A 25,247-nucleotide genomic window follows, 5' to 3' on the forward strand; every position below is an offset into this window, starting at 1 on the left:
GACACTCAATTTTGTAGAACGGTATCACAGTGTTGTGAGTTGCGCACTGAACATGGAGGTTCTCATTTCGAACAAATTTTCTGTAAATTCAGTAAGTATTAAAAATTTTCTAATGTCTTTCGGTGTACAGTTTACTAGTTAACCGATATTTGGGCCGTCCTACAATTTTCTACGACGGCAACACAGGAACTGCTTGTGGCACAGGCCAATACAATTCTGAAACTTCTCGATAGTGCCCAGTCAGAATACCAGAATCGATACAAATGCCTTGCTAGGCACGCGACCGGAAACTTAAGTCTCATGCGGCATTTCAAACTCCTACAGACGAATTTCGGAACGCTCGAAACAGACCGCCTCTGTGGTCTAGTTGTCAGAGTTCTTGGCTACAGATCCAGAGGTCCCGGGTTCGATTCCCAGCGTTACCAGACTTTCTGTGAAGTAGTGGGTCTGGAACGGGGTCCACTCAGCCTCGTGAGGATAACTGAGAAGCTATTTCAAGGAAATAGCGGCTCCGGTCTAGAAAACCGAGATTAACGGCCGTTGGAATCCGCTGCGCTGGGCACGTGACACCCTCTATCAGCGAAAGTTGGAATTTACTTCGGCGATACGCGGCGGTCGCTCGGTATAGTTCGCGTGCGGACTACAGGCAACGGAGTTTCTTTTTATCCTCAAAAACAAGCCCAGACTGGCTCCTCGCAAATCTGCCTCAGTCACTGTGCGTGATCATTAAACATACATAGACCACAGCATTTACAGTGAATAAACCAGCCGCCACTGAAAGCACTGCGATATGTTTGGATGCATGACCTTCAATGACGAGTCTAGAGGGCTATTTCAAGACTTTTATTCTTACCGAATGCAAAAATATGAAACAGTCTGTACACTGCCACCAGGGGCAGCGTCAGTCTCAATGTCGTTTATTCTTGCTACACGACACGTGGAGGCGCCACCAGCCCACACCGCTAAAGAATGGAAATTGTCGTGATCTATGAGCAGGGTGCCCTGACTATGGGCCCCAAAATGCGTGCCAATTAACTGGTAAAATGAAAATAAACACTTACGTTTCACAGGTCATTGAACTAACTAAAAGATTCGGTGCAGGAAGTGGCCATGACCTATTTCAACATTTTATCCGTGTATTTAGTCGGATATATACTGTGAAAACATACCAAACATCCCGGCAGGGGTGAGGACATGCGCAGTGTGTCCGCACACCAAACAGCACATCGGACATGCCTTTCAAATTATCTGTGCATAATGAACAATCCGCGCAGTCTAAGGCGCGTATTGTGATGGACCAAGCGCTGGTACGTGCAATCGAATCCCACTTTGGGCATAAAATTACACAGGCGCTCATTTCTGTGTTTTGTGCTGTCCTTCGTAGGTAGTGACCTCGAAATGGACAAATCTTCCCTCCACGGAGCTCCAATAAGTCTCAAAAGAGGATTAATTGTTTTGGAAGTTAATTATAAGCTGAAACGGGCTACACGGCCTAATGCATAAAGGCTGAAGAGACAGATGAATAAGAAGACACATGTGTGAGGTTGAGACTTCTTCTTCTTCTTCTTCTTCTTCTTCTTCCTCTTCTTCTTCTATGGCGCAACAGCCCGATGTCGGGCCTTGGCCTCCCTTATCAAGCCCCTCCATTCCTCTCTGCCCTGCGCTGCTCTCTTCCGGTTCCTTACGCTCCTTAACTTCTTTGCATCTTCTTTCAGCTCATCAATCCATCTAGTTCTTGGTTTCTCTGCATGTCTCCTACCGCCTGTTGTACTGTAGTATAATATGTTCTTTGGGATACGCTCCTTATCCATTCTCTGTACGTGCCCAGCCCATTGCAATCTTTTAGCTTTATCGTCACTGAGATCTCTGGCTCCTTACATAATTTGTATAACTCTTTATTATATCTTATTCTCCATAACGTAACCACATCATGGTAGCCGAGAAGTCTGAGGCACGTACTGTCTTCGTTGGTTCGGAAGTCAGGATCGTGGGTTCGAATCCCACACAAGGCATAAATCTTTGGTATGTTTCTGTGTTTATTCTGTGTTTGTGTTGGCCTGTGTTTAAGTAGAGGCCTTGCGACGAGCTGTTCACTCGTCTAAGGAGTCCTACCGTCTGTAAAATGATCAAAAGGAAAAAGCAACCTCGACACCAGAAAGGTATAAGAGGAACGGATTAAGTAAGTAAGTAATCCCGTTCAATTTAGCGCCATCGTGCTGAAGTGCGCGGCCAGTGCCGAAATCTGGATGTGAAGGGGACACACACCGACACGGACTGCTTCTTCGCGAGGGATTTCAGCTACTGCGCATTATGAGCCAAGATCGATACACGCTGTCAGGCCAACTCTCTGATCGGTCTATTCCTACTTTCCAAGGAATATTCGAGTCTTCTGGTCTTTGTTACAACTGTCACACGCAGGGAACGACTTGTCAACTGGCCACAGAGAAGCTCCTCCTATGGTAGGCAGCACGCCGGACGCGATGTCTGCGACATGACGCAAGGAAAGGAGCACAGTTGAAACGAATGAGATTATGAAAACCGCTGCACACCGGTCATGATGCTAACGAATCACGAATGAAGCAATACTGCGTCTTTTGTCTCATGTCTTGTTGCTTGTCTTGACACGGTTGGTGTGCGGACGCCCTATCGCGTCACTGTATTTTCTGGCTATTAGGAATATCCTAACGTCAACATACCGCTCAGACTTGCCGTAACATTTGTTTCTGCAAATTAATCCGCCGGAATCTTAGACCCTCCATTTTATAGAGGGTGGATACACCCCTTTGTCGTTCCTTTTGTTTGGTTTGTACTGTGGCTTGCCGCCTAAAGGCCGGAATATCTTGAGTCAGAGCGGAGTCCATTACTAGACAACGGCTTGTTAAACACGTTTCCGAGACAGCGCATACATAACAGACATCACCACGGAAATGAAAGCCAGAGCTAGGGCGGTTCCCGTGGCAACGAAACGTAACCCATCAAGAAGGTGTTTTCTAGTCCGTCCGACAGTAGACTATAAGAGACCAGATGATTTCAGGACAAGTCAGAAACAGAACAGAGGCGAACGGAGCAGAGCTGAGAGCAGAAGAAACCAGCTCAGCCAAGAACCAGAAGACGAAAGACATCGCATTGCATGGAGACGTTATTTCAGAGTGACTGAAATTGCAATTGCAAACTTACCCAATAAACAGCTTCGCCTAATCCGGAACCCATCAACTTCTTGTCCCGTTACCTGCATACGTGACTGTACTTTAAGCTGCCGGAACCTTGGAATCTCCATTTTATAGAGGGTTAATAACTCCGCTTATTGTAGGTTTTGTTTTGTTTGTACTTTTAGGTTACCGGAACCTTAGAACCTCAAGTTCATAGAGGGTTAATATCCCTCCTGGTACATTTTGCTGCCGGAACCTTAGAACCTTTAACTTCCAAACAAAAACAAGCTTCTGACTACTGAAGACAAAACGCTGTACCTAAAATTTCCGCGACGTGGTATTCATATAAGATATTCTGGATTATGAGACTAGGTCAGGTGGCTGGTAACCATCTAACAGACTGTAAGTAAAAAAAGTAAAGGTATCCCTGTAACAGGGCCCTGGAGGCCCATAGGGTTGTGAGACGTTGAAGTTCCCACATTTTCTAGACAATCGGCTCATAGATGGCAGTAAGATTGTCAGCCATACGCGCTGGCGTCCTTTACCCCCAAGAATATTCCTGGTGCTCATTTCTGTTAGAGGCTGAGTCGACCCCAGGGCCATAGTGCGGCTGGAAGGATTAGGTAGACTCAAAACAATCCAATGACCTCATCGGGACCTGAACCCGCGACCTTCCGGCTTGTAGCATAGTGCTCAACAAACTACGCTACCGCGTGCCCCCTCTAAGAGACTGTACGGTGTCATAACCCAGAAAACCTACGTGGGAATCTCGCATCTTATATACGATAAGGTATGGTTTGTTTCTATCAGTTAACGTTTTTCGCCTGCGGACTACAGGTACGGAGTTAGTGATCATACAGAGTCATACATGCTACAGCAGGCTGAGACAATGGTGAGTTTCCGAGACAGTCTATGAAGAGCCAACATACATAACGTTCCCGGTGTTCCTAAACGAATCCAGAAGCGCAGAATTCTTCTGTTTCTTGCGTATGTCATGACTGACCACATAACCGCGGCCTTTCCGTTCCGCCTGTCCCCCCCCCCCACACTGGTTGAGTCACGCCAGACATTCCTTCTCGTGCCATCAGAACGTGTCTATTCCATTACTGTTCTTCGCTTTGTAATGTAGTGGCCTTGCAGAGCTGTATCTCTTTCAGCTATCGAATTCCAACCCCAATAACGATGGGCCGCGCCATAGCTCAAGTGGTTAGTCGCTGACTTCCCATCGCGGCAGCCCGGATTCGATCCCGGGTCTGGTTAAGTGGGATTTGTGATGGACAAAGTGGCGCTGGGGTGGGTTTTCTCCGAGTACTTCGGTTTCCCCTGCCTATCTTCATTCCACCAATTGCTCCACAATCACCCTCACCTATCATCTGGGGCAGGTACAATAGGCCAGAAGTGGCCGCAGTACAAGGGACTTAGTCCCAACCCACTAGCATTAAAAGAAAACAATAACGACAGTAAGCCTAAGGCTGAAAACCCAATGACGCGACAAGCCGCGCGCTGTTTGTCGAGTGTTGTCGCTAGCGGCCGTTATCTGTATTGCTTTTATGAGCCGCGTGCGGTTAAGTTTTAGAACGCGGCACACAGGCGGCAGAGCTGTCGCATGCCCAATATGTAGAACTAACGGACGCGCGCGACAAAGAGCGGGTAGCCGCTCGCGACTAGTCGCGTCAGTGGGTTTTCAGCCTTACTGTCCCCCTACCTCTTTTGAGGCATTTCCTTTTTTTGCAAGTGCTCCTATCTATTGGCTACAGAAAGGCAACCGGAAGTCATGAATTGACAATTACATTGTGCAGTGATCTATTTTTGTGCACAGTATCGATTGTTTCCAATACCCGCAAGCTATGAAGAAACATCTTCAACAGAGTTTCACGAAGCCGGACAAAGAAATGTTTCACATGACGTTTGCTATGTTTAGAGTATGTCAATACACTAAGTTTAGGAACCAAACAGCTATCGCCTCATACAGATAAGGAAACAGAGATTTTGTGCCCCATATTTTTCGGAGCTTTATCACAACACGGAATTTCTGACGGGGGCTACTGTTACACTCAACTCACGAGCTGCCAAACTGCAATAAGATCTAAAACTTTGTGACGATGGTGCACTAAACAAATATTACGTTTCTGGACATTATCCATCGTCCTGTCTTTATCTAAAGACCGTCCTGTTTATTTTTCAAAACACGTTTCGGAGACTGGATTCTGTCTCCGGAGATAAGGATTAGTTCTGTCGATTGGACCTAAATGAGTGAGTTTTACAGGTAAAATTATAAAGCAAACAAATAAAACAAACTCCATGACCCGTAGTCCGCAAGCGAACTCTACCGACCGAGCGACCGCCGCTTGTCGGTGAAGTTAGTGCCAATTTTGGCCGCGCCATAGCTCAAGCGGTTAGTCACTGGCTTCCCACCGCGGCGGCCCGGGTTCGATCCCGGGTCTGTTCAAGTGGAATTTGTGGTGGACAAAGTGACGCTGGGGCGGGTTTTCACAGAGTACTTCGGTTCCCCTGCCAATCTTCATTCTATCAATTGCTCCACAATCACCCTCACCTATCATCTGCGGCTGGTACAATAGGCCAGAAGTGACCGCAGTCCAAGGGACTTAATTCCACCCCACTAGCAATAAAAAAAAGTGCCAACTTTAGCGGATAAATGGTGTCGCGTGGTCAGCGAAACGGATCCCCACGGCCGTTAACGTCGGGTTTTCTAGACCGGAGCCGCTATTTCCTTAAAATAGCACCTCAATAGGCTGAGTGGACCCCGTTCCAGACCCACTACTTCTCAGAAAATCTGGTAGCGCTGGGAATCGAACCCGGGACCTCTATATCTGTAGGAAAGAACTCTGATCACTAGATCACAGATAAAGCAAACTCAAGAAAAAATTTTAAAACACCGATCTGGATGTATATTGGTAAATCATCCAAAAACGAGTGACATATTCATGTAACGACTAATACTGATTTGTTTATTATGGAATTGTTGTGTTGACTGATACATTAAGAATACCATATATAATTACAATTTAACATTTAAACGGATACAAACGCGTCGGAGGTCAATTTCTTTGTGAACTGACCTAACTACTAGTAGGACAATAACTGCTCCATTCCAGATAATTTTATTTTGTTTCGGCGTTATTTTTCCGTTCCTCGCTTACCTTAAGAGACTGTGTAGCCCTTGCAGGTGCTCCGGGACTCCCATATTCACTGCAAGTTCCTCTGCCATATGAACACACGATACAGTATCCCCTACCTGAGCTTTAACCGAGGGCCCCAAAGCTATCCAACCCGAGACATCCTAGTCATCACGTGCATATGGGGAAGGGTTATCTTATCCGTCGGCGTGTTTGCTTATTCGTGGGTGGCAGACATCGGGAAACGAGTAATTCCTATTGGAAAGGGCAGTTCATCACTTCCGCGATTTACGCCTCTCCCTTCAACAGCATCACAGTCCGTACAAGTGACACGCATGTAAGATTCCGCAAAAGCCTTAAGGTTCGGCCACACAGAGCGCTACGTACGCTATGTTCGCTATACGAACAGAAAAATATCTCCCTTTATTGCCAATGTGACTGGCCACACAGACTTCCGTACGCTACGTACGCTATGTTCCCTATGTTAGCTGCGTCGCAGAGTGTACACAGCGTACGTAGCGAACATAGCGTAGCGCTCTGTGTAGCCGAACCTTTACCCAAACAGGGAATTAGTAAGTAAAAAGGTAAAGATGTCCCTGTGCTTTAAGTATTACGTCATGAAGGAGTATGGAGGAGTAGATGTGTAGATCCACATTTTCTTGACCTCGGCACTAGTTGAAGGTGAGTGCTCAGCTTCACCTCCATGCTGCTTTAACCCCAATACCCATTGGATAGGAAGTGGGTGGGCCCTAGAGATGGTCTGAATGGAGAAAATTGACCCAACCGGGACTCGAAACCCGACCCCTCGGTCGTCTAGCCCGCAACCAGTCACCATCCCGGTTTGGACTCAGATGAACAAACAGTTTATTGATAGTAACGATATCTAATAAGAACAAACCCCTTACCCCTAACAATTATCATAGTGTAGGTAATTCTAGGGGCCTTAGGAGGCATAAATAAAACGTTACGATGGATTTTAACATATTCATCAATCAACCAGACCGGATGGATGTTAGTGGCAGTATTGTGAGGGGACAACCTGAAGTGTTTGCGTGTTGTGTGTCACTGCTGTCGGAAAGCACTTTAATAAACCGAATGAAAGCATTATTAGGATTACTATTAATCACTATTAAACTAAGCAGAATTATATATATTACATTATATACCTGTTTACACAGCTGAATGGTTGGCACAACTGAACTGAATTACTAATGTCTAAATGATATATTTTCTCTTCTGTTTGTGTCTGTGTTGTTTTTTTTTTCACTCGTGATTACTTTATAACTGACCCCTGGGCTGTTAAGTAAGTGCATAAATAAATACGGTATTGAATTAAATTTAATTCTTAGTATTACTGCTATAGGAATTAGAAACTTTAGTCAAAACAAAGTGTAAACAATTATAATACTGTCACGTGACAGTGTGACTACCCCTTACAGGTCACTATTACACATACACTAAAGTTCACAGTCACGTCTCCACTGCCGTTGTTTGGTAGCGGCTTCCAACGCCGGACGTTCCCCTTCCTCTGGGTTCCCGACCAGTCCCCGGCCGCAGATACCAGCTTCTCACAGTAACAGCTCGCACCTGATCCCCAGCGGTTATTTACCTCGTCTACTCTTCACTCTCTCTCGGACTTCTCACTTGCTCTGCTCGGCATGGATCGCGTAGAAAAAACCGTTCCTCTGTTGCAGTGTAGTTGTTACCATGGAAACAGGCTTTTTAGTTGCTTATTTCGCGCTTGTGGCCTAGCAACGAGTCTACATGCCACAATACTTTCTTTTAGAACGCAATTAAATCATACCCAAATGCAGGAAAGAAACGGAAAATATGACTTCATAGTGACGGCTTCACTGGAGGTGATAAACCTACAAGACTGGCAGCCTCCACATCCATATTGAAGGAAGTCGCCTCGTCTGTTTTGCCTGCTACCTTTACGTCTTGCATTCGTACAAGGGTTGTCCCTTATCTCAAAGTTGGTACCAGGATCCATTAACTTTATCGGGGTCTAGGTCCACGCAATGCAACTCGCGTAGAAAATTATCTCTCAAAACCTGTCGAGCTCGCTGTGTCGAAATGCAGTTCCTCTTCTAACTTACGTAAGAGGGCATCCTGTTTGCGTTTATCTTTCAAGGCGTTTATCTTCACTCACAGTGAAGAAAGTTTCTGGTTTCTTTTTAATCTTTTTATTTCTAACTACGTAATACATGTTTCGACCATAAACGGTCATCCTCATATGATACACACATATCAGTTAAAATGTCTACACTGTAAGTGCAATTTTTTTTAAACAAAAACTTATAAAAAGTGACAAGATTCGTTCAGTATGTGACTAATGCAGATTATCCGATCAGTAGCTGCTCTGCTGCAAAGTAATAATCAATAACTGCGTTTTCATAGGCAGTTAACCCTGCCACAGCCATAGCTCAAGCGGTTAGTCGCTGGCTTCCCACCGCGGCGGCCCAGGTTCAATCCCGGGTCTGGTCAAGTGGGATTTGTGGTGAACAAAGTGGCGCTGGGGCAGGTTTCCTCCGAGTACTTCGGTTTTCCCTGCCAATCTTCATTCCACCAATTGCTCCACAATCACCCTCACCTATCATCTGGGGCTGGTACAATAGGCCAGAAGTGGCCGCAGTACAAGGGACTTAGTCTCACCCCACTAGCAATAAAAAAAAGATCTGTGCTATGTCCGTGGGTTGTTACACCGCAAAGGTTACCACTCCGTGTAACAAGCCAAGAACGGTATTAGCATCAGTAACTAACCATCGTGAAAGCCTAAAATCAAGTAATAACAGATTTTTTTTTTTTCCAATTTGGACTGAAAAGGAATTTGGTCGATACCAGCCGCTTTATATACCTTTTAACTTTTCAACAGAAAGTTCAATCTCAAAAATTGAAGGCGCGCATAGGAACGACTCAGCTGTAAAGAAGCATAATCTGCATATTATCGTAAAATCGCACATACTGAGGGCCGCAAACAAATGCACACATACAAACAAACCAAAAATAAAACTCCGTGGCCACTAGTCCGCAAGCGAACTATATCGACCGGCGGAGTTAGTGCCAACTTTTGCGGATAGAGGGTGTCGCGTGGTCAGCGCAACGGATCCTCACGGCCGTTATTTTGGGTTTTCTGGACCGGAGCCGCTATTTCCTTGAAATAGCTCCTCAGTTATACTCACGAGGCTGAGTGGACCCCGTTCTATACCCATTACTTCACATAAAATGTGGTAGCGCCGGGAATCGAACACGGGGCCTCTGGATGTGTAGCCAGGAATTCTTGACCACTAGACCACAGACACGGTCCGTATAAAATATCTGCTTAAACAATTCATTGGCATATCTTCTGACTTTATTAGAGGTTATCCTTGGATATTTTTAAATGTTCAATATACAGTAAAACTTGGTTATAGCAACATCGGTTTCTGCGACACCTTGTCTATTGCGTCAGATATTCAATGGTACGAACTAATTCCTCATAAAGCAACTGTTTTTATACCTTGCTTAGTACGACATGCACAAATGCATCAACCTCGTATGTAACGTCATTTTCATTCCTGAATTTCTCTGATATGGACATTGAACGTAATTTAGAAAGTGTGTATTGGGCAAGTAACAGGAAACAGATGAAGATAACTGATTACTGTACTCGTATCTAGGTACAGTAAGGCACAACAATTGATGTAATCTACTGTAATTTGGTGAGTAGGCCTACCTTTAATATACAGTATTAGTGCGGTGTGTTTTGTCAGTGAAAAGCGCTGTAATATGTCTTTGATATTACACATTTGGGCAATTCCACGTTAATGTTACGTTAGTCTGTACTTAACTACGTATTTCACTAAAAAATGCAACATTTTAACTCGGTTTTTGGTAGATTTTTACGTGACTAACATAAGGCTACTGTGGAAGTGCCCATTTCGGTTACAACGACATTCGTTTATAACGACACTATTTTTAGGTCCCTTTGATGACGTTATAACCAAGTTCTACTGTACTTCAATAAATTATTTAAGCAAATATTTTATATGTTTAAGTGTGTATACATTTTTGGGTCCTTGTGTATATTTAATACCTGATCATACAGTTTTGCCAACTATGCAAAATACTGTGGGAATCATGTAGGTGTATCACCATTCTCAGCATTGCTAAGTTAATTCTGTTCGCAGCCTTTCTTAAATTCACGCTTCTGTACAAATTAAACATATAATCAGGAGTATATTGCTTCGTAACCCTCCACTGAAGTTATTTTCAACCCGTATTCCTATGCTTAGGAGCCGGAATAGCGCAGTCGGTATAGCGACTGGCTACGGGCTCGATGAATGAGGGGTGTGAGTTTGAGTCCCGGTATTGTTAAGAACTGTCTCCACGTCGTGCAAACCGGCTCCAGGGCCCACCCAGCCTCCTATCCAATGAGTACCGGGGGGGCTCTTTCCCCAAAGGTAAAACGGCCGGAGCGTGAAGCTAACCACTCGCCTCTAGCTAGTGCCGAAGTGAAGAAAATCTCGATCTATACATCCTCTTCCCCATACGTGTTCATGGCACAGTGCTTAATTAAGCACAGGGACAATTTTATCTTTCTACCTTATCCCCATGTTACTTTGTTGTTAGTCACACATTTATTGAAGACTTGGGCAGCTTTGGGTGCACGCGGTAGCGTAGTTGATGCATTATTCCACAAACCGGAAGGTCGTGGGTTGGATTCCCGATGAGGTCATTATTTTTTTCAATTTACCTAATCCTTCCAGCCGCACTATGGTCCTGGAGTCGACGCAGCTTTTAACAGAGATGAGTACCGCTGACAACCTCACCGCCATCTGTGAGCCAATTGTCTAGAAAATATGAGAGCCTCGACGTCTCACAACTCTATGTGCCTCCATTGCCTGTTACAGAGCTTTACCTTTTTACTTTGAGCAGCTTTAATCACAGGAAATGTCCTGACGTTTCTGATACCACTGCTGCCTTGGTGTCAAGATATATAGATCTATATCACCAATACACGAGTTCGAACAGACGGCGGTTTACCGGCAACGCTAAATATAGAAGCTCTTTGTAGGTCTGATTACTCACTCACTCCAGCTGTAACACGGATTAGATAGAGTTCCACTTTATTACCAATATTTTATACCGCACTGATTATGCTTCACGGTAACGTGATTCCGTTGAACGAATTTAATGAACTGTCAGTTTTATTCCGCATTTCTGCTAACATATTTTGTTTCCCTTATGACCATATCTCAGATTACAGAGAGTCCAGAGGATGACTGATGAGTGATGAATTGGAAAAGAGTGGCACAAATTGTCCACCTAAATACTACAAACTACCCCGGAATTTTTCTGGAGGTACAGAAGAAACCCATGAAAATTCTCAGTGAAGATAGCTGGTGTGAAGGTAGAAATTTAAACCGAGCACTCTTCGAAAGCTATTCTAAACTGTTACCATTAAGCGAGACTGCTCAGTAAGGCATCTTTATGCCTCGTTATGTAATGGAAGGGTAGTTATGCCCGTGGTGGACGGAAATGGGGGGGAGAACTTATCACAGGGTCAAAACGTAATAACAATGACAAAACAAACAAGTGTCAAGCAACATACTGCCAATATTTAGGGGTGTGAATGAATTTATAACTACATAGAGATCACTAACACACACACAGGCTAATGTCCTCAGTTCACAAGAACTTTCAACTGGCCTCTATCCTGAGCCAGCTCAATCCAGTACATACCATCCCATCATATCTCTCTAAGATCCATTTTAATATTGTCCACCCACCTACGTGTTAGTCTCTGGTCAAGTGGGATTTGTGGTGGACAAAGTGGCGCTGGGTCGGGTTTTCTTCGAGTACTTCGGTTACCCCTGCCAATTTTCATTCCACCAAATTCTCCATCCTCATAATCACCCAGGGCAAGCTACAATAGCCCAATCAGTGGCCGCCGTGGCTAGTGGACCCAGCTGGACTCCACCCCCCACTAAGCGAATTAAGTATTGATCTTCCCAGTGGTCTCTTTCCTTCTGGCTTTCCCACCAATATCCTATATTCATTCCTCGTCTCTCCCATTCGTGCTACACGCTCTGTCCATATCATCCTCCTTGACTTGACCATTATAATTATACTTGGAGTAGAGTGTAAGTTATGACGCTCCTCATTATGCAGTTTTGTTTTGTTGTTTGTTATTTCATTACATGAATCATCATTCTATTCTGTACACGGTAGTCCACATGTGGCTCTATTCCGTAGCTTCAAAAGAAACGCTTAAAACAAGGGAGAGCAATCCTCGCGAATTCTGATATGAGCTCAAAATGCGAAACGAAATGTTTGGTGCTTGCTTCTCTCTGAGTGCTCCTGCCTCTATGACGTTCCACCTACGTCAAGTAACTGATACAGCGAGAACACGCACCGGCATAGCTGTCAGTATAGCACTGCACCACGAGCTCAACAGTCTGGGTGCGATTCTAGACACGGGCAGAAATTGTTCGCCTCCACGTCCATGCCAATTCATAAGTCCATCCAACGGGCACCGAGGGCCTCTTCCCCAGATATGACGCGGCTAAACAGTGGAATGCGTGGAGCTATACCTCCCATTTCACCCATCTTTACAGGTTAAAATGTAATAAAACGTAAAACTATCCCTGTAACAGGTCGTGAAGGCTCAGAGGGTTGTGAGACGTCGAGGTTCCCACATTTTCTCTAAGACAATCGGCTCATAGATAGCGGTAAGTTTGTTAGCTTTAAGCGCCGGCCGCCCTTTACCCCGCAGGAAGATTCCTGGTACTCATTTCTGTTAAGAGGCTGAGTAGATCCCAGGGCTATATTACGTGTGGAAGGATTAGGTCAACTGTAAATATCCACCTCATCGGGATTCAAAGGTGCGACCTTCCGGCTTGTAGCATAGTGACTCAACAAAGCTACCGCGTGCCCCTATCCTTACAGGGTGGTGAGTAAATAAGCAGAACAGTACAACTCGAATTCTTAACAAGCATATAACGCGGTTTCTGAACACTGACATCCGTGTACGGCTTAAGGAGTTTCTTAAAGTGTTAAAGCCATTCTGATATTTCAAAAGCCTGTCGTTCAGACGTTTCGGAATATAAAACACACATCTCTAGCGCAGAAAATCGCTTCTTTTGCTAATAATTTAAAAAACAATTTAGGTTCTCTACATTGTCTTTTTTTAAATATAAAATAATGGATATTTAAATAGGTAAGCTTAACCCCCATGACGCTGGTCGATAACATGGTAAGCATAAAGAGGCTGCAAGAATGTAATTATACTCCGTTTCCAACGCGAACGTAGGCTGTAACAGCAATGCCTCGTCAACAGGGTATTCAGCTGCATATGCCCGCGGTTTTTAACCCATGTACACACGGAAACAATGGACGGTTTCCGCACCAACAGGTCGGCATTTACTGTGGGCAGGGCCGTAACGATATCGGAAATCAGTTTTCTAACTTCCAGACTCCCATTCGTGTAATATTTTTTTTTACATTCTGCTTATGTTATCATTTAAAGGCCTCTGTTGTTTAGTGGACAGAGTTCCTGGCTACAGATCCAGACGTCCGGGTTCGATTCCCGACGCTGCCAGATTTTCTGAGTAGTGCCTCTGGAACGGGGTCCACTCAGCCTCGTGAGGATAATTGAGGAACTATTTCAAGCAAATAGCGGCTCCGGTCTAGAAAACCGAGATTAACGGCCGTGGGGATCCGTTGCGCTGACCACGCCACACCTTCTATCTACTAAAGTTGGCACTTCGCCGATAAGCGGCGGTCGTTCGGTCGGTATACTTCGCTTGCGGACTACAGGCCACGGAATATTTTTGTTTTTATACAACATTTATGATTATATGTACCAATAGCAACGGCGGCAATTCTAACCCCCCCCCCAAATTTGAAGCCGCGCCATCATCACTCAGGCGGTTAATCACAGAGCGGCTTTCCAGGTTGAAGCCCAGGTCAGGTCATGTGGTGGACAAAGTGACAAAGTGCCACTGTGGTAGGTTTTCTCCGAGTGCCAATTCTCATTCCTCCTGCTGCTCCACAATCGTCCACCAATAGGCTAGTTAGTGGCCGACGTACCGAGTGGACTTCAGTCTCACCCCACCCCAAGAAACCACAATGAAACTACCCTCGCTACGTGTAGCACATGTTGCACTGGGCTCTTCTTCCAGAGAGGAGATGTGTAAGAAAGCCGGAGCCTTAATGTCCGCCACAGTTTGGTCAACAGCACAAACAGGGTTCGATAGACAACACGGGTAGGATGAGGAAGCCAAAGACATTAACAACTGCAATGTTTGCTGAAACGTGGTAGAAAATCTTTAACATTCTAAACAGTATATTACCGAAAGCCGAAATCATACAATAAATACTCAGAATTACTGGGTTTTTGGACTTTTTTCATCGTCCGGTATTCTAGAGACTAGAAAATACGACGTTTCGGAAACTGGATCTGTTTGCGTCCTCAGGTGAGGGGTGAGAAGACACCTACTCAGTTGGGTCCCTCCGAGCTAACCTCCAACTCTCCAGTGATTGAGGTTAGCTCTTTGTAAGGGACCCAACTGAGTAGGTGTCTCCCTTCTCACCTGAGGATGGAAACAGACCCAGTTCGAGGTTAGCTCTTTCTAAAGGACCCAACTGAGTAATGTCTCCCCTCTCACCTGAGGACGGAAACAGACCCAGTTCTTGGTTATCTCCTTCTAAGAGACCCAACTGAGTAGATGTCTCCCTTCTCACCTGAGGACGGAAAGAGACACAGTTCGAGGTTAACTCTTTCTAAGGGACCCAACTGAGTAGGTGTCTCCATTCTCACCTGAGGATGGAAATAGACCCAGTTCGAGGTTAACTCTTTCTAAGGGACACAACTGAGTGTATTCCCACTCATCTGAGGACAGAAACAGACCCAGTTCGAGGTTAGCTCTTTCTAGGGGACCGAACTGAGTGTGTTCCTCCTTAACTGAGGAAGTAAACAGACCCAGTTTCCGTAACGTCGTGTTTTCTAGTCTTTAGAATACCGGCCGATGGAGGAAGTCCAAAATCCCAGTAATTCTGTTCGACACCATCGCCAGAACCCTTTAGCATCTACTCATACAATAACTAGTTTCTCCAGCTTTCCATTTCTATTGGCATCTTCTCGTGGTGCAAGCGCCATGATTTCAATACGACAATATTACCCCATTCTGACGTTAATGTATGACATTCACTGCGCAACAGCCGTTTCGCCTATCGCTGTGTCACTTCAACTGTCAACGTAACCACGTGTTTCTCTGCGAGTTTTCACGATTTGTTCTGTGATTTCATACACACATTTATTGGAAGGTACATTTCATGTGGGATCCGTTAGCCCAAAGACAATAATTTCCCTTCTGGTATCGCGAACAGAAACAACCCCGTCTCTCGGGCACACACACCGTATATGACTCTTGAGGAATCGCCGTATGTGCCTAGACTTAACTTTTGCTTTTACTGCGAGAGGGGCAGAAAAGCTTATACCATCGTCCATATTTTATACCTGAGAGAAAATATGACACACTTTCGAGTTTTTCGCGAAGAGTGGACGGCATTTCGATTGTAGCGAACCACACTTCCCTTTAAGTTAGCGCACTATATAAATTATAGCGTGTAGAACCACTGTTGCGCAACGACCACGAGATGGGCGGATATACCAGAGCAGCTTCTGGTCAACGGCTCGGCAAACACATCCCCATTGCTAGGTAGCAGATTCTTAATAATGCAACAGTTGGATTATAAAAATGGAAACGGTGTGTTTCTGTGTGGTCCGTGCTGAGATGTTATACGCAAGGTACAAATTCAGCTGAGTAAACAGTTCTGTACGGGAGTCAGGTGGTGAAGAGAAGACATGGAGGTTGGTGTGAAATGGCGGTGAATTAGTTGCAAGAATGCTCGATTGAAAAGTCCGGCTGTGAACAGAAGACTTTATGCGTGATATTTAGGGTGCGTAATTCAGATTGAGGGCATAAGTCCGCGTGTGTCAATGATCTGCAAAGTCAGAGGTTCAGTTCAGTTCTGGGATAAGGACGTCAGCGGAGGACAGTGTTAAAATCCGTTACCAGGACACGACTAGTGAAGACATAAGATTTTTTTGTGTCCTGTAGAGATTTGTAAAGTATGTAGATCAGCAATGGTGTTATAATTAAGTGTAGTCACGAGTGGTGTATAAAAGTGGTCAATAAATCCAATCTCTAATCCAAACCCCGTCTATAGTCACTATATGATGGTTCTTTTCCGAGATCAATCAATGACCGCGCTCTTCTCCTGCGTGCTGTGATCAGGTATCTAACTCACATACTCTCCAACACGATACGAAAAAACAATTCTCGGGGGAGGGGGGTGCGGCAGTGTTTCCTTCTACCCACTCTGTGGTGTGTTGCCAGCCACAGAACTCGGCCCATACAGCTTCTCGCTTTTTTCTCCTGTTCAGAAGTGTGTCTGGTGACCCGGTAGCTGGCAGTAGAAACACGGACCCTGGTTCCTCGATTACGAAGATTCCCTTTGTCAGTACGCACAACAGACGCGATGCAGCGAACTTCGAGGTTAAGTTGCTTCTACCACCTTCCAACGTTGCCCATTTCGCTCCGTCAATTGTTTCCTTATCAGTTTCAGGCCTGCTTTAACAGCCGAAACTGACCTTTTGTTTACATTCTCCTTGTTTTGCTAACAGTTTGCAGCGTGATGCCTAAGTATCAGGATGAATCTCACATCCTTCTACTCGTCATGCGCGCAATGCGTGATCTGCGTCCTATCTCTTCCTTCCCTTCTCAACCCCACGGTGGCCGTGCCTATTCACTTTTAGATATCATTTTATTAACATTAAAAGAGTCAACATACCAGTGAAGCAACTTGGTCTCTGACATTAAAGGAGGAACACAGACTGAGGGTGTCTGAGAACAGGGTGCTGAGCAGAATATTTGGACCGAAGAGGGATGAAGTGACAGGAGGTTGGAGAAAACTGCATAATGAGGACCTTCATAACTTGTACTCTTCTGCAAGTAAAATAAGAATGATCAAGACAAGGAGGACGAGATGTTGAGGGCATGTAGCACGGATGGGGGGCGAAAAAGAATGCATATGATATTGGAGGGAAAGCCAGAAGGAAAGAGACCACTGGGAAGACCAAAGCGTAGGTGTGTGGACAATATTAAAATGGATCGCAGAGATATGGGACGGGATATGGATTGGATTGATCTGTCTCGGGATAGGGACCAGTGTAGGGCTCTTGTGAACGCGGTAATGAACCTTCGGGTTCCATAAAATGCTGGGAGCTTCTTGAGTAGCTGCAGATTTGGCGGCTCCTCAAGAAGGGCTCAGCCCTACGAGCCCTACGCCTTTCTTTGCGGTTCGACCGCTAAATGAGACGAGAGTCAAGTACGGATTTGTTTGGAAAATCGGCGGGGAAAGTTGTTTCTTTGGGGGGCGGGGCGGTTACGATGAGAAGTAATCGGTAATCGAGGGTCTTGATACACATTTGGCTGAAATCATCGTACAATAACTAGGAAATAGGCATCTTCTGTTGCGCATTATCAAATTCAAGGATGTCGACCATCCTACTGGAATTCCAGTACAATTATATTAAATCTAGTTCGGACGGAACGCACTAAACTGGACACGCTGAACCAAACCCCACGGGAAGGTGTGCATTCGACAATGTAGAAGGTCTACACAAAATTCTCAAAGGCGTTCTTTGCACTTTGCACCTTGATGGAGATCGGTTAAAAAAAAACACTAACTGTAGCCTTTAGGTAAAACAAGCATCATTTATATTTCATAGCATAAAAATGCAACCCCATCGAATTACAACAGAATCTGTGCAATCTATAGCCTTCTGTAAAGGAATTCACAATCTGAATTACTTATAACCAGATTTTCTGAGAAGTAGTGGGTCTGGAACGGGGTTCACTCAGCCTCGTGAGGATAATTGAGGGTCTATTTCAAGGAAATAGCAGTTCCGGTGTTGTGTCTTATTGTAGTACCACTGTCACCGGGTAAAACCCCATTTACTGTTAAAATAATAATAATAATAATAATAATAATAATAATAATAACAGTAATAATAATAATAATAATAATAATAATAATAATATGGGCCATTAAATCTGAAAATTGGAATTTCCCGACAACCTTTAGTGAAAGTCTCCAATGTCTAACGATAATAAAAAAAAAATGACCCAACGGTTTAAGGGCTGCTACTGGGTTACAGACGGACCGACGTAAGTTCCACATAAGGCGAACTTATTTCACTTCGTGAAGAGTTCCTAAAACAAAATACAACAATAAAATACTTGACTAACTTTGATACGGAGAACATGAACAGAAAATGGCAGGCAATATTCCTACGTTTCAGTTAAATATACAAAGTATGATCAATATTTAGAGAAATACAAGTCTCGAAACAATTGACAAACAAAGCGGCATGCTGCGACGGATCCTATAATACGAAAGCGACGGATAAATGGAATTTAACTGGATTTTACAGACTGAAGTGTCCACTTTTATGTTCAAACACATACGTAGGTCGAACAGGGCACAATATAAAACCATGGATAAGCAGGATATTAAGGACAATAGGAATACGTCCACATTCACTAAGCAGGTACTGGGGAACAAAGGCAGTAATTACAGGACGGAACTTCATACGGTTATGACGAAAATAATTCCAGAGTAACGGGGCAGTTATATATATGACGATTCTGCGGAAGTTCGCCACAACTCGTCAGAAAAAAAAAACTCCGTGGTTTTAGTCTGCAAGCGAATTACACCGACTGAGCGACCGCTGTTTGTAGGCGAAGTTAGTGCCAACTTTAGCGGATAGAAGGTGTCGCGTGGTTAGCGCAACGGATCCTCGCTGCCGTTAATCTCGGTTTTCTAGACCGGAACCGCTATTTCCTCGAAATAAGCTCCTCAATTATCCTCACGAGGCTGAGTAGACCCCGTTCCCGACCCAGTACTTCTCAGAAAATCTTGTAGCGCCGGAAATCGAACCCAGACCTAGGGATCTGTAGCCGAGAACTCTGCCCACTAGACCACAGATATTAATCAAATGATTTAAGGGGGGAAAAAATCATCTTCACATAGGTGAAAAGCGGAAAGTTTAAGCAGTTATTGCAGTTTAAAAGTAAGCTAAAGATATACCTAAAATAAGAAACTGTAATGGGAATATTTAGGCATCTTGAATGCAGGTTTGAGCATTATGTATTATTACAACTGTCTATCAGTTTGACCGATTATGTGAGAAATGAAGAAGTGTTAATTAGAGTCAGTGAGCAGAGAAACGGAAGGCTAATTAGATTGGTCATGTTTTACGCAGAAACTGCCTTCTAAAAGAAGTTATTGAAGGAAAGATAGAGGGGCGGATAGAAGTGACAAGAAGACGAGGAAGAAGACGTAAGAAGATGCTGGATGACCTTGGGGACAGAAGAGGATACTGTCATTTGAAGGAGAAAGCTCAAGATCGCATTAAGTGGAGGAATTGTTTTGGAAGAGACTGTGGACCTGTCGTCTGACAGATTGCTGCTGCTGCTGCTGCTGCTGCTGCTGATGATGATGACAACTGTTTAAGGCTAGGGACCCAATGACGCGACAAGCCGCGCGCGGTTTGTAGTGTGTTGTCGCTCGCGGCCGTTATTTGTATAGCTTTTATGAGCCGCGCGCAGTTGAGTTTTGGAAAGCGGCACACAGGCGACAGAGCTGTCGCACGCCTAATACATATGTACAACTAACGGACGCGCGCGAAAAAGAGCGGCTAGCCGCGCGACTAGTCGCGTCAGTGGGTTTTCAGCCTAAAAGTGTTCGCCTGTGATCTGGATGTACCACGTATTACTGAAGTGGTTACATCTTCAAGAATGTGGAGGGGGGGGGTGGAGTGTCACCTGCAGGGTTCAAAATTCTTCGGAGGAGTGCACTTCTATCGTCGGTTCTTTGTTTGTGAAGCAGTTCCTCCATGTACCCTCAAAAGAATAATCTAGGGGCGAGTTTGCTTGGCAGGGCAACTTTCGTAACACGTTTCACTATTAAACAAAATTCTTCCTATATACTTAAGTTATTGTGAAATGTTTAATTAAACCTTCTTACTTCTGGTACTTTTATTTTCTTTTCAAATATGACTTCAACTGCGGCATGTGGTAGCATAGTTGGTTGAGAGGCGCTATACTACAAGCCGGAAGGTCGCACGTTCCATCCCCGACGAGATCACTGAATTTAATTGACCTAATCCTTTCCAGGTGCATTATGGCCCTGGGTCTGACATAGCCTCTAACAGAAATTAGTATCATGAATCTTCCTGCGGGGTAAAGGGCGGTCGGCGCGTAAGGCTAACAACCTCACCGCCATCTGTGAGCCTATGTGAGAACCTCAACGTCTCACAATGCTATGGGCCTTCACGGACTGTTACAAGGATAGCTTTACCTTTTATACGTTTTTATGACTTTAACTTTCAGAGAGGAATCCACATTAAAAGAATATTTATACTAGAAATAATTTGTTTAATGTACCCACTCCCCTTCAATTGCCTTATAAACAAACGGTTTGAAACAATCATAAGCAGGAATACTACTAGAATGAACGGCACACACGAATTAAAACATACTCTAGCTCTATGGGGGTAAAAGATGGCCGGCGCGTAATGCTAACAACCTCACCGCCATCTGCGAGCCGACTGTCTAGAGAAAATGTGGGAGCCTCGACGTCTCACAACCTTATGGGCCTCCACGGCCTGTTACAGGGATAGCTTCACCTTCTTTGCCTTTACATTTGACCTACTGGCTTGGGCTGGCAATACTGGCACAACAGTTGACAGTACAACATGGGGACGAGGGTGCTTTACTGTCAGTTGCTCATGAAGACCATTATACCATCATCAGAAAGACCAGATTTTACTTTTAACATATTTATACACCAACGGGAAATTTTGAAACTGTGTACATAAAATGGATTTCCCTACACAATGCATGGGGTACCCTGATTCGTAAACGGACTTTACCCACGGAATAAAGTATATTACACGTGCTTAACTTGGATGCTTGGCAGGGAAGGGCATTCCACGCCACCTGCAGGAGACGGAACAAAAAGATGCCAACAAGCAAAGATAATCCGCAGAGTGTTATCTTAACACAACCTGTTAACACGTCTAACCAGTTTTTCTCTCTTACACGTGTAACACATAGTTGAGCCTAACTACTGAACGGAAGGTTGACAACATTGACGCAACAGTGGGCTACTGGGTAACATCCGCAAGAACTGGGTTACATATAACGACGAAAAGGACATTTCGGCAGGATATGAGTCCAACCATGTACGCGGTGAGAAGCACGGATGTTATAGGCCTTCATTAATGTGACTATAACCAGGTTCTGAAATTAAAAATAGCCCTATTTCAATAACTGCAATGAAAATATTGGGTTTTCGGACTTTATCCATCGTCCTGGTTTAAGATTACGAAGAAAAACACGACGTTTCGGAAACTGGATGTTTCCGTCCTCAGGTGAGGGAAAACACCTATTCTGTTGGGTCCCTTAGAGCTAGCCTCAATCACTGGACCAATATCTCTGTGTGTTATACACCATCGTCAGAATCCTATACTTGTTGTTGTTGTTGTTGTTGTTGTTATTGTTATTGAAAAGGGTGGGTCTCCCCATGCACTTAGACCAGTATTGGTCCATTGTGCATCCTCTTGTGATAGTCTACCAGTCTCTATACCCTACCGGTACTGGTGCGCGCCATCAGTCCCGACTCAGCCAGCGAGTTCGGCCTCTACTGGCTCAGTGGTATCTCGATGCTTCCCCCCTCTACCAGAGACGTTAGAGACTACTGTTGGGCGGGAAATGTCCTGCATTTGGCTCAGAGGTCCCCTTGAGACATGAGGTTCTTTTACGTGCCATAAAGCTACGACACGGGACCCACGGCTTAAAGTCCCTCCCGGAGGAGGGGTTTGAACTCGCGTACCTTGAGTCACGAGGTGGGAACGTTACCCCTAGACTACGGAGGCCGCTGAATCCTATAGTAACTACTTGCAATGAAAATATTTACTGTTTTATAATACGCTTTCAAAAATCACTACTTTCTTTCTATTTTGAGCTGACCTTAAACGCATGCGCACCATCAACACATGAAGGGCATTGATGACCCTTTGAAGCGGAGGACGACGAGTCATGGTTCCAACACTTCCTGCTTGAAGCCAAAGGAACTAGCTAGCAAAGAATCACGTCAGCTTTCATCGCTGAAGCCCAGAAAGCTTCGGGTACCACCATCAGTTCGAATTGTCACGCTGATTGCTCTGGAACACGAACGGCGTCACAGTGATAGACTTTCTGCATAACGCACTATGAACCATACTAAGTTCCTGAACGACAATCTGAAGCCAGTCATTATGACAAAGCTATGAGGCTTCTTCTTCAAGGCTGTCTGTTTTCAGAGTGCAAATGCTTCTCTAGCGATTAGTTTAACCTTTGAAGAACCGCCCAAAGGTCCTCCCCAACCACATTATTCATGTGGCTTCAGAACCAGAGAGACTTTCATACCTCTGAACCTTAGAAAACTGCACTCGGTGAAATATACTTTTGTACTGAGAAGGAGGCGCAGTGTGCAGTGCAAAACTGGTTGACAGACAAACAAGAATATGTTCATGATGGCGTAATGGAGTTCATGAAGCGATGGAGGTGAAGTATTGAGAAATAAGGCAAACACGTGGATAATTAATGCAACTTGTTTCGCTTGAAACTTCGTAACAATTTTTGTTTTAATTTCAATTACTATCATGAGACCGCCAATGTGGTCTAGTGGTCAGAGTTCCTCGCTACAGACCCACAGGTCCGGTTTCGATTCCCGGCGCTATCACATTTTGTCTGAGAAGTAGTGGGTCTGGAACGGGGTCCACTCAGTCTGGTGAGGATAATTGAGGAGCTATTTCAAGGAAATAGCGACTCCGGTGTAGAAAACCGAAATTAACGGCCGTGGGGATTCGCTGCGCTGACCAGGCGATACCCTCTATCCGCAAAAGTTGGCAGTAACTTTGCCGACAAGCGGCGGTCGCTCGGTCGGTATAGTTCGCCTGCGGACTAAAACCACGGTGTTTTTGTATGTTTCAAACGGTATCATATGGCGCAGTCCTGTAAATTTCTTGTTACAGGCCCACTAAAATATGTGCTTTCTTATACGTCTGGAAATTCGAGATGTGGAGAACGTAAAGCATAAGGAAACCCCCAAGGACTGCACCAGTCGAAAACATTTCATTCTAACACAACATTGTCTTGTGCAAAACAATAGCCTGATGTTACCGAGAAGAGAGAAAGTTCATTTGCCTTCCAGTTTCTTTGCCACTACTTTCCTGCATTCTTTGGAGGCTTTCAAAACGTTCTCAAAATTCCATCAAGGCGACATACAGTACACCTGTCATTCTGCTACGGTCTGCAGGCTGTGTTAAAAAGCTGTCAGTTTCTTGGAAATTTTTCACTAACATCCGTATTGTACGCTTTGCTGGTGGTTGTTTACCACGCTCAAGTTCATGCTAGTTTTCTTTTTTAGTTTCTTGTGGTGGGGTGAGACTGAGTCCACTTGGTAAGTCGGCCACTAACCGGCCTATTGTAGCAGCCCCGAATGATAGACGTTGAATGTGGAGCAGTCGGTGGAATGAGAATTGGCAGGGGATTTTGTAGTACTCAGAGAAAATCTACCCGTGTCATTTTGTCCACCACAAATCCAATATGACCTGACCTGGACTCGAACCCGGACCGACGCGGTGAGCTATGGCACGGCCTAAGTTCATATCAACTCCGATTTAAAAATGTTGGGGCCTTTTCCGTACGAGGGAGAAAATTCACTAAGACAGAACATTGTGACGTATACACCCGTTGCGCGCGACCTGCAGCCGTTGCTAGGCAGAGGCGCGCGCGCGCAAGAATCGAAGTACTGTTAGACGCTGTGTTTTCTATATTGTCCGCTTCGATGCTGCATCATTAAACAGACCGAGTTGAGATAGAGAAGCGGAGGGAAGTGAGCAGTCACAGGGCTGATACGGTTGACAAACTGTGAGCCGTTGCTGTGAGAAGCTGGTAGCTGAGGCTCGGGACAGCTCCGGAACCCAGAGAAAGAGGAACGTCCGCTGTTGGAAGCCGCTACCAAGCGACGACTGCGAAAACGTGCTTGTGGACACTAGTGTGTAACAGTGAGCTGTAAAATATCGTCTTACGCTTTATCAAAGTGTGCAAGAAATCAAATCAGCAATCCAAACCCCGTCTATATTCATTCACAGAAAAAAAACTCCGTGGTCTGTAGTCCGCAAGCAAACTATACCGACCGAGCGACCGCCGCTTATCGGCGAAGTTAGTGGCAACTTCAGCGGATAGAGGGTGTCACGTCGTCAGCGCAACGGATCCCCACGGCCGTTAATCTCGGTTTTCTAGACCGGAGTCGCTATTTCCTTCATATAGCTCCTCAATTATCCTCACGAAGCTGAGTGGACCCCCCTCCAGATCCACTACGCGTTTCACCACCGTCATCACAAATTAGCCAGACCGTAATCTGTCCTGAACCACGTCATCAAGATCACGTGCTTCCCATGTATGTTCGCAACTGTGCCTCGGGTCTTCTTGGTTGTTCCCCCTCCATGTTATTTGAGTCTGAACAAGCCGTGGTCAGTGTTCCTAGTAGCGTTTATCCTTCATAGAACATTCACGAAACACACACGCAAATTCATTGCCCTGCGAATTTAAACTAAACACTTATCTTCATGAGGTATGTCTGATGCTTACGTTATCACAGGTTAAACGGAAATATCTTTATCTTATCTGAATGTCTGTCATTTTCCTTCTCATTACTGCTGAAAATTTATATTCTTATTACACCTTGGTTGTATTTATATTAAACATATTGATATCCCACTAATGTACACGCGCGAGTCAGTAAATAGGTCACAAATAGCAGTAAAACATCTGTAACGGACGTAAAAGGTTTTCTATGT

The 25,247-nt window shown here is 44.8% G+C and overlaps 1 protein-coding gene across 3 annotated transcripts in view; it reads right to left on the reverse strand.

Annotated features, from left to right (window-relative positions):
* Positions 1-25,247, reverse strand: part of LOC111863235 (SRSF protein kinase 3) — a 97,904-nt gene that overhangs the window by 26,608 nt on the left and 46,049 nt on the right. Inside the window, exon 1 of one of the 3 annotated variants that reach the window (XM_033750978.1) lies at positions 22,372-22,457. The exons of the other annotated variants lie outside the window; for them this stretch is intronic. Within the exon in view, the coding sequence (XP_033606869.1) occupies positions 22,372-22,442 (71 nt within the window). The 5' untranslated portion in view covers positions 22,443-22,457. Of the gene's footprint in view, positions 1-22,371; positions 22,458-25,247 lie in introns of those variants that run through there. 3 annotated transcript variants of the gene reach the window in all.

The sequence above is a fragment of the Cryptotermes secundus genome, unplaced genomic scaffold, assembly GCF_002891405.2.
Source record: "Cryptotermes secundus unplaced genomic scaffold, Csec_1.0 scaffold688, whole genome shotgun sequence".
Lineage (NCBI taxonomy): Eukaryota > Metazoa > Arthropoda > Insecta > Blattodea > Kalotermitidae > Cryptotermes > Cryptotermes secundus.